This window comes from Hyperoodon ampullatus (genome assembly GCF_949752795.1).
Source record: "Hyperoodon ampullatus genome assembly, chromosome: 1".
Classification (NCBI taxonomy): Eukaryota; Metazoa; Chordata; class Mammalia; order Artiodactyla; family Ziphiidae; genus Hyperoodon; species Hyperoodon ampullatus.
The window spans coordinates 89,040,147-89,050,640 of record NC_136914.1 but is presented as its reverse complement, the minus strand read 5'-3'; the positions used below and the strand labels follow the sequence as shown (position 1 = coordinate 89,050,640).

The window sequence follows — 10,494 nt, the reverse complement described above, 5'->3', positions numbered from 1 at the left end:
ATGTGTGGCACAAGTGCTTTTGTATTGGATTAAGGCTGCACCTGTCATACTCTGATCCATTTCACTTTCAACCAACTCTCTGAATTCAATTCAAATTAAACCTGTAGTGCTTTTTGGTGAAGAGATTCATGACTAACAGGAAAAAACTTTGAATGTTTGGAACCTTAGAGGAAATGCATTTGGTTCTGTTTTAGCCCTGTTTGTCACAATCACGAAAAGTACCACTTTACCATCTGGTAGGAAATAAAAGAGAACCTTAGGATCTTGTTTTCTAAGTTGGGAATAAAATCATTTGAGTTAGCAAATCTCAGTGAGTAGTTATAAGTTTACAAGTACTGACCTCAGGCCCTTTTGTATCCATGTTGCCTGCATTTGGGCCACAGTTAACATATGTCATTGCTAGAGACTGAGCACTGTTTGACAGCTTGCACTGAGAAGAGACATTGACAGAAAGAACTCCTCCATGTGTTTCTGCTTCTATATCTCTTGTTCAGTATAATTATCTGTTTTAAAAAAAGAATTATTAGGGCTATTATGGACATGTGCATCTGATTTCATGATTTTTTTGGCTTGTTCTCAGTTGGTTTTAACTTCTTATGAGGATACCAACATTCATTTATATTTCAGAGTAGCTCAGAAATGTTCTTTCTTTGCTTTTGTGTCAGCTATTGTGTATGCAGAATTACATCTTTTGATCTTGAAGATTTTGCAGACTATTGGAGGAGAATGTAAAGATAATTCCTCAAGAGAATGACAAGACTAGCCACAGGCTGGAAGAAAATATTTGCCAAAGACATATATGATAAAGGACTGTAATTAGGTTCATGATTGTAACAAATATAACAAATGTGCTACTCTGGTACAGAATGTCTCCATGCATGCATGTATGGTGTCAGGAATTATATGGAGACTGTGCTTTCCATTCAGTTTTGTTGTGAACCTAAAACTACTCTAAAAAATTTGTTTTTAAAAATGATAAAGCGAATGCATCATGTCACATGGTGTGAAAGAAGGGTTATAAAAGTGTAGAAGCTCAGAGAAGAGTTGGCTTATTCAGCCTCGGGAGGTTTCGAAAAGACTTCACAGAAACGGTGGATTTTAGACTGGGATTTAAAAGGCAAGTAGAATTTTATCTGTAGGAAAGTGCAAGGCAAGAAGTACCGGTAGAAATGAGAAATGGGGAGGAGGTTAAAAGGAATGGAGAAAAGGAGCAAAAAGAAGAGGAGGAGGTATGGCATACCCTGTGAATGCCTTGTAATTCTGACTGAAAGCAGAGTTTATAGTAGACATAGGCAGGTCATTGGACTAGTGGGGCGTGTTGTAATTTTAGCCGTTTTATCAGCTGGACATTGTTGTCTCAGTCTGCCATTGAATTTTCCTTTTTTGTGCTTTCATATGGTTATTAGAATCTATAGCTTCAGTTCTTTGGGTAATAGGCTTAAGGCTCCTAGATAACACAAAATTTATTGTAGAAGTAAGTCATGTGGAGTTCAGCAAGATGGAAAATTTCTCTAATCAGTGGGTTAACTAACTGCGCAAGTTCACATAGCTAATCAGTGACAGAGCTAAGACTCAACTCCAGACATCATGATATCAAAACTTACCTGCCTGGCCACACTGTAAGACATGGTGTGGGTGAAACCTTCAAGGTGGGAAGAACTAAATGTAGATCAGATGTCATCGCCTATCTTTTGTTTTTGCAGGTTTCTTTGCAAGGAAATAGACCAGCAGCTTCAATCAACTGCAGTTCTGTCATACCTCCATGATGTTTCCCTTGGTCAGAAATGCACTAAGTAGTCTCAGGATTCGAAGCATTCAGCAAATTAGGGCAAGACAGAGCCCCTCAAAGCACTCACCAGATTTTCATGACAAATATGGTGATATTCTACTAGCCGGCGGAACCACTTTCTGTGTTGTTGTATGGGTGTTTACAGCCACACAGGTTGGAATAGAATGGAACCCCTCCCCTGTTGGCAGAGCCACCCCAAAAGAGTGGAATGATGAGTAAACATCACAGTTACTGTAACACAGAATTGTCTCAAAGTCAGCTTGTCATTTAAATACTCTGCTGTGCATTGAAATATAGCATAATCGAAGAAATAAAATGCATTTGAAAACATTAAAAAGTCGTTGAAAATAGTCATTATAGTGCCTGAAAGCAAGGCAGTAGCAGTGGGAATAGATTACAGGGGATTATGAATAATAAATATTTGAAAGTAGAATTAATGAAGCATGTATTTTTCTGGCTTAATGATTTATGCTAGGTATCTTTCAGTGGACATACACACATAGGTACTTAACAAATTAATTGTTTGGCAAATCCTATTGAATCTTTCTTAAAAACATATTCCTAATTGACCATTTTTCACATCCTTTATCTTTCCTTCCCTGATCTGAACCACCATACTTTCGCTATGATTATTATAAAAACTCTCTAGCCAGTCTCCTTTCCTTTACACTTGATGACCATCAAGCCTGCCCTGAACCCCCCCAACGCAGTCACACACAATCTTTTTTAAGCACAACAGTGAGAATGATCATTTTTTAAAATTAGTTTAATAATATCCCTCCTCTTTTCAAAACACCATGTCTCCCCATTTTACAAGGGCATGAGTGCCTCAAGGCAAGGATAATTGGGACTATCTTATGGGTGACTTATCACAGTTGACAATGGAGACCACCTCCTACTCCTGGATGATCAGCTTTAGGGTAAGTGTACTGTTCCTCAAGCTCAAATATATATAGATATCATTATTCTTTGGATAAAAGACATGGTCTTAGGTGTATAATTTATAGGTCTTAGGGAATGCTCATTTTCAGCTTTATCAGTATTGCTAAGTTATTCCCCAAAGTGGTTACCTTCTCACCAGCAATGTGTACAACCTCCTCTTGTTCCACATACAAACTCACTCTTAAGAGTTTTCATGCATTGTAATATTTGCTACTTTGATGAGCATGAAATAATAGCTCATATTTTAATTTATGCTTCCCTGATTACTGGTCAGGTCAAACATCTTGTGTTAGCTTTTTATGTTTTGGGGATTTTTGTGTATATGACCTTTTTTTTTTAATCATTTTTTTGTTTAATTTATTTATTTTATTTTTGGCTGCGTTGGGTCTTCGTTGCTGCTTGTGGGCTTTCTCAAGTTGTGGCGAGTGGGCGCTACTCTTCATTGCGGTGCATGGGCTTCTCATTGCGGTGGCTTCTCTTGTTGTGGAGCATGGGCTCTAGGCACGCAGGCTTCAGTAGTTGAGGCACGTGGGCTCAGTAGTTGTGGCTCACAGGCTCTAGAGTGCAGGCTCAGTAGTTGTGGCACACAGGCTTAGTTGCTCTGTGGCATGTGGGAGCCTCCCGGAGCAGGGCTCGAACCCATGACCCTGTGTTGGCAGGTGGATTCTTTTATCTTTTTTTTTTTTTTTTTTTTGCTGTATGCGGGCCTCTCACTGTTGTGGCCTCTCCCGTTGCGGAGCACAGGCTCCGGACGCGCAGGCTCAGCGGCCATGGCTCACGAGCCCAGCCGCTCTGCGGCATGTGGGATCTTCCCGGACCAGGGCACGAACCCGTGTCCCCTGCATCAGCAGGCGGACTCTCAACCACTGCGCCACCAGGGAAGCCCTGACCTTTTTATTTGTTGCTTTTGCCATTTTTCTATTCAATTGTTTGTCTTAATCATTTGTAGAATTTTTTTTGTATATTCTTTATACTAATTATATCAGTCAGGATATAATCAGAGAGGCAGAAGCAGTGTGAATAGTATAGAATATAGGATTGATTTGGGGAATTAAAATTAATGCAGCTGTGAGAGCTAGTAGAGAAGTTTTTACAAGGCTGTTGCCTTTGTATCTGGTACTAAATATGTTCACAGTAAAGGAGGAAAACTGAACATGAAGTAAGGGAGAGCCAGGGCCAATGGGAATTGAGAAGGGTGCACTCGGATCACGAATGTAAACTGGAACCTGTGCCTGTTTCTCACTGTCTCTAACTAAGATGACATGGATGACATGGGAAAAGCTGGTGCCCTTCACTGTGGAACTACACATTCACCTTGCTCAGGACTCAAAAGAGCTGGAAAAGAACTGGTAGGAGTTAAAATAGCTACAGGCCCAGGTGCTGTTTCTTATCAATCAAGCCAGAAGATCAGTAGCAGCATACACAAGCTGCTACAGTGCAGGGCTGCTGTTCTACACCAACCTTCCAAGTGTAAAATGGATGCTGGTTCATGTCCACCATCCCTATCTCATGCATTCTGTCTTGTGGCCAATCCTAACCTGAAACCATAGAGGGGAGGGAATTCTGGAAAAAGTAGTTCAAGCCTAGCTAAGTTGACATTTAGAAAGCCACAGTAATCCACCCCTTGTCAACTTGACATCCGTGCACATCTTTCCTAACTGTACCTATATTTCAAATAAAGACAGTAGCAAAAATAGGCTTTCACCTAACATGATGCAACTTTCTCTCTTAAAACTAATCCTATCCCCAAAAGAGGACATCACAAAGACCCTTTATCCATTGCAGTGTGGCACTCTCAACTTCCAGTTTTAGGGAACCATTGCTGTGATCTCTAATGAAAGCCTAAGACTTCTAGACCAGCAAAGCTCAAAGTTATAGGGACAGGAAACAAATACTTCTCTAGTGTGTTGCTAGGGGTAATTGTGAAGAAGCCACTCTAATCTCCACCTCTTGATTCCCAGACCTGTAAATCTCACTTCTGGGAAAATAGCACTATATATCTGTTGGTTATTTACAGGATGTCCAACATCTTAGAAGACATTACCGCAGCCAGGCAAGGTGGTGTTACCCAGCTGTCGCAGTCACTAACACTTCACAAGACCATTGTACCATTTTATCAGTGATGGGATACATGGTAAGATCAGTGACTCCCATAAGCATAAGCCCATTACTATACATTATATGCTGTTTATTATAAAAAATAAGCTTCTTGGTCAGAATCAGTGCTGTGTTGCATACCATGGTAGTAATTAAGACATTTTGTAAGTTCATGGATGATGGTATTCACAGGAAAGTCACAGGGAGAGAAAGTAAATCTACATTGTTACTAAGTGTGTATTAAAGTGAGAACAAAGTATTGCCTTTTCCATGATGGAAATGGTCTAATGAAATCAACCTGGCCCTGATGATTCCCTTCCTTCCTCCAAGGAATAGTGCCAATGGAGGTGCAGTGTTGGTCTGTACGTTTGGTAGATTGGGCACTCAACAGTGACTATAGCCAGACTAACCTTGATGAGTGCAAGTTCACGTTGTTGAACACACACGTAATCTTCATCCCTGCTGTGATGACCACTTTGTCTCCGAGCCATTGTGAAAGCACAGGGTGGCTGAGAAAGAGAGTGATAGCCATAAGAAGGGGTCATCTTGTCCACTGGAGTATTAAGATACTCCTCTGCTGAGTATCCTTTTGGTGAGTATATGGGACCTGAATATCTTCCTACTCTGTGCTCATTTAGAGAAGTCTGTTCACATAATCCATTCCCATGCTTGTCACCAGTTTTCCAATAGTGTTCCTTCTAATTCCCTGCCCAGCCTGCCAAGCCATTAGCTGGCATCTATGGCTTGGTATTCAGTTGTACCTCTGGCCAAGCAACAACTCTGTGTACTATTTCATGTACTGCCCACCAGGAAGATTTCCCTTCCTCAGGGCCAATTTGGAATTAAGCTGTATTACTGAAGCTATCTGCTTTCAGCTGTGGCCAGCATATTTTGTAGAACCAGATCCGAATTCTTTCTTCCTTGGTCAAATGGTTTACAAACCTATAAATCCTAGGTTTGAAGTGACATGAAACCTTCCCAAACACAAAACTTGTAAACAGTGGAGCCTGGAGTCAAGCTTTAGAATATGTTCTTTTACTTCCAAGTGACACTGCCTATTAGTCTTTCTTCAAGTTTACAGGTTGAAAGTTCTGGAGAAGGATTCAAGCTGTAGCTAGAGAAGATAGGGAGCTATCTAGATTGTTGTGAAAACCATGGGGGTAAAAACATTATCAAGAGAGTATATCAACAAGGAAGTAGATATAGGGAATGCATGAGGCATGCAATGAGTACTATATTTTAAAATGGCAATTTCTTTCTTTCTTACCTTCACCCTGACTATTTTCTGATTTGAAGTGAGGATTAAAACCTACCTCTTTAGGTTTATATATGTATGTGTAAGCATGTGCCCGCATGTGTGCGAGTGTGTATATGTGTGTGGAGTGTGCATACGTGGGTATATCTGTATAGATATGTACACACACATATATCTATACAGATATACACACATACATATACACATATATTTTTTAAAAAAATTAGGAATGTATATACACATAAATATGTAAATTATTTTTATATTAAAATTTGTGACCACTGGTTTCTTATAAGAAAATTGAGATATTGAATCTTTTGCTATTTCTAACTTTTCTCACTGGATTATTATAATTTGATCATACATAAAACATCAAATGCAAGCTGTTTTGTTGTGCTCCATGTGTCTTAAAACTAACTTTTGAATGAATTTATCAAATTTCCAGCCATAATGTAATTCTTATAGTGCCTCATACACTTCTTGGAAAATTATATTATTATATATTACTATGAGGAAAATATTACTTGGCAGTTACTGAATACATTTGCTTGCTGTCAGCAAAGGAGGAGAACTTCATTTTGACACATACTCCCCCTTTACTTGGAAAAACTGGGCTACTAGGGCTACACTTTGGTACTGGGCTTAAGTATGAATAATAAGTGAAGAATGAATAATTAAAGCTTTCTATATGTGCTGTTATAGTTGTCGAAGGATTGAATGCTTTTCTCATTTGAAATTTATAGTAATCCTGTACAGTACATAAGCTGGTCATGTATCCTATTGAATATATGTGTACACATGATTAGCCATGGGTTGGTTGAGTGACATGGAAGCCATCTAAAAATGAAGATAGAATAGAATCCGCATCTCTTGGCTTTTGGTCTACTGTTCCATTAGAATTTCTCATGCTTTCTAAGAAAAGACAATCCTGATCTTATCCTATTTGATGATGGTAAATTGATAAATAACTGGTGTGGCTGCATGCCAACTATTGGGAGGGTTGGTAAGTTAAAGAGTCAGGCTGGAGAATAGGACTGAAAGGGTGGTGTGTGTTTGATCAGCCTAATTTATGTGCAGCCACTTTAATGGGATTTGAATGTGAGGTCCAGTATTTACTAGTTCTTGCTTCATGACACAACCTTATAGATAAGTTAATAACAAGGACAAGAACTATCAAAAAAAAAAAAACTGTATAAATTCTGGTCTCAGGTGTAAAATAAAGTAAGAGATACCTCTGTGTTAGAGTTTTCACTCACGTCCTTAACTGATCTAACAGAGGCAGTGTGTGACATCTTCAAAGATGTAAGAAAAATGAAGTGGAGATAGCAAGCTAGTTATTAGCAGCCATTGTTAAAACAGATTTCAATAGAGAATTCCCCCTTTTAAGAGAAATTTCTGTGAAATTTGGAAATTGTTTAAGTATTATGTTAGTTCCTCATTTGTTATGAGTATAGTAAATGGCATAGATGTACGACATACATCATAAAATCTTTCATGTTTTGCAGTAACAGCAGTTGCTTTCCTGGGGGAATGACATTAATTTGAGCAGTATCTCTTATTTTCCAATAACCTTTTATGTTACAAAAAAATCGGCAACTTCATTTTCTTCCCCTATCTGGAAACCATAGAAACCAATGTGAAATTATAGCTAAGAAGTTTGTCACTGGGCTATCTCAAGCTGATCTCCATGGAAACATATCACATTTTCTTGAAATGAAAGATCTTCCAATCAGACACACAACCATAACTGATGGGTGTCTGACAAATATACCAACAACAACAAAAAAAGTATACGGATATTTTATTATATAATACATTCAGAAGAGTTTTAAAACTGCTTCATAAATGAGAACATTTAAATGGTAAGTATTATGCCAACTACAGAAATAAAAATACAGTTTTGAAAACAATGTTCTGTCACTCTATTTAAATATTGTTCTTTCTAGATTTTTCCATTAAAGGCAATTTTCTAAACTCATACAGACTTTGAATTCAGAAAGATCTATATTCAGAGCCTAACTCTGCCCCTTAGCTATCTGGCTCATCTCTCCCAATATTTTTATTATAAAGTTAAGGGATATAATACCTGATTTACAGATTCTGTTTGCTAACGAGTTAAGCTAAATGCTTAATAAGCAGTTATAAATTTTTTTTTTTTTTTTTTTTTTGCGGTACGCGGGCCTCTCACTGCTGTGGCTCTCCCATTGCGGAGCACAGGCTCTGGACGCGCAGGCCATGGCTCACGGGCCCAGCCGCCCCGCGGCATGTGGGATCCTCCCGGACCGGGGCACGAACCCATGTCCTCTGCATCGGCAGACGGACTCTCAACCACTGCGCCACCAGGGAAGCTCAGTTATAAATTTTTATCTGGTTAAGTGAATAAATGAGTGATGAAAGTATTGCTGAAGATGAGGATAAGATTGAGGATTATGATTTCAGCCCTTTAATGAATGGTTAGGAGATAGTATTGTTCTAGGTGAAAGAGACTAAATAGGAATGTCACTGTCAAGGGCTTTGACTATGATTTAGCTTTGATAATACAAAGACTATCCCTAGTTCAAAATTTGAATAATCTCCAAAAATTTATTTTTAAGACTGTTGTTTGGAACTTGGGTCATATGAATGGGGTGGGGAAGGGACTTCATCATATTATAGGAGTAGGCTCTAAAATAAGCCCGTAAGGTAAAAATCATATTTTCAAAATTACCTTAAATTACACATAAAATTCTGTATTCATTTAATGTGGTGTTCTGTTATATAAAGAATAGATACAGTAGTATATGTTTACCAGACATACACATGACAAGTATAATTGTACAATACACCCCCCACAGAGTGTGAGGACATGTCCTTTTGTGAGAGCAAAGTGAGCCACTCAAGAATACACAGTCTTATGGAGCAGAACAATAAATGGAATGTTCTGCTCTGTATGCACTATTTTTCCTTTTTTTTTTTTGTCTCTGTCATTCTGTATCTGCGTCAGTCTCTTAATTTCTCCCCACACCTCTTTCCATTTTCCTTTCCTCTGTTCCTGTCTCTTTGTCTCCAAGTCTACATAGTTGAATCTGATTAAATTAAATACATAAATGATGTGACTCCACTATATCACCCTGGAAACGATATTAAAATTAAGCAGCTTTTAAACTTTTTCTGTTGCAACCCATGCTGAATGATATACAACACACTTCAATGCCTGTATTCAGAATTTTATTTTTCCGAAAATAAGGAAAGAAAGGGCTTCCCTGGTGGCGCAGTGGTTGAGAGTCCGCCTGCTGATGCAGGGGACACGGGTTCATGCCCCGGTCCGGGAAGATCCCACATGCCGCGGAGCGGCTAGGCCTGTGAGCCGTGGCCGCTGAGCCTGCGCGTCCGGAGCCTGTGCTCCGCAACGGGAGAGGCCACAACAGTGAGAGGCCCACGTACCGCAAAAAAAAAAAAAAAAAAAAGGAAAGAAAGCAATAGAAACATTCATGTTTTGTGGGTTAAGAAGTCATGGATATTCATAAAAGTATTTTAAACACACATGATTTCATTGATTATAGAATTTCTCAAACTGTTTTTAAGGAAATAACTAAACATTCATAAGCTGTATGATAATTTTATGTACCTCAAGTATGTTATAATTTATTTACCTCAAGTATGTTAAAGAACTATATTTTTAAAATTTTGCTTACCTCAGGCTAAGCTATAGGGTTTCAGTTATGTTACAATTTCAAGTGCATTACATTTGACCACACACCTTTTTTTCTCGATGAAACACATTCAAATGTTAATATATATGAGGGGCATATGCTAGCAAAACCTTAAATTCACTCCAATTTCTTCCTTTTTCTCTATATACCTACTTCCCCTACCTACTAAATAATTTGTGAACCTGAGTTTTTAACTCTTAGGACTGTAGTAATAAAGATATTATGTGATTTTTACATCACTCGATGTTAATGAGAATGCTGGTTAGGATCATATGCCACCCTGCCAAAGTCTGTTTACTTCATACATTCTCTAAATTGTGATACTAAGAAATTGTTTCAGTTCTAGTAACTGTAAAAATTACTCCCTAAGAATACTGAAAAGCAATAAAAGCTGTTATCCCCAGTGAAATAGGGTAAGGCTTCGGACCTTACAATTATTTTTAAAAAGTTATTCATAAGTTAAGCTTGTAAGAAACTACTTACTTCATATATGAGTGAAAATTAATTTTCATTGTACTTTCACAATATTATATCTGAAATACAAATAAGTTTGAAATATGCTTGTTATTTTCCTAATGTGACAACATAGAATGATTTGTTGAACATGAGAATCATTCTGTAAATTAAAAAAAAATAATAATTTAACTTCATCTTGTTGGAACAAACAGCATTCAAATTTGGCTAATTAAAGAATCAAACCAACAGGAAAAAATAGCGTT

General features: G+C 38.0%; 1 protein-coding gene across 1 annotated transcript; it reads left to right on the top strand.

The window, feature by feature from the left end:
- Positions 1-1,762: 1,762 nt before the first annotated feature.
- On the top strand, positions 1,763-2,008 carry COX7B2 (cytochrome c oxidase subunit 7B2; the record flags this gene model as incomplete). The annotated part of the gene is made up of 1 exon (XM_079707000.1): positions 1,763-2,008. One exon carries the CDS (start codon positions 1,763-1,765, stop codon positions 2,006-2,008), a length of 246 nt encoding a protein of 81 aa, XP_079563126.1.
- Positions 2,009-10,494: the final 8,486 nt, after the last annotated feature.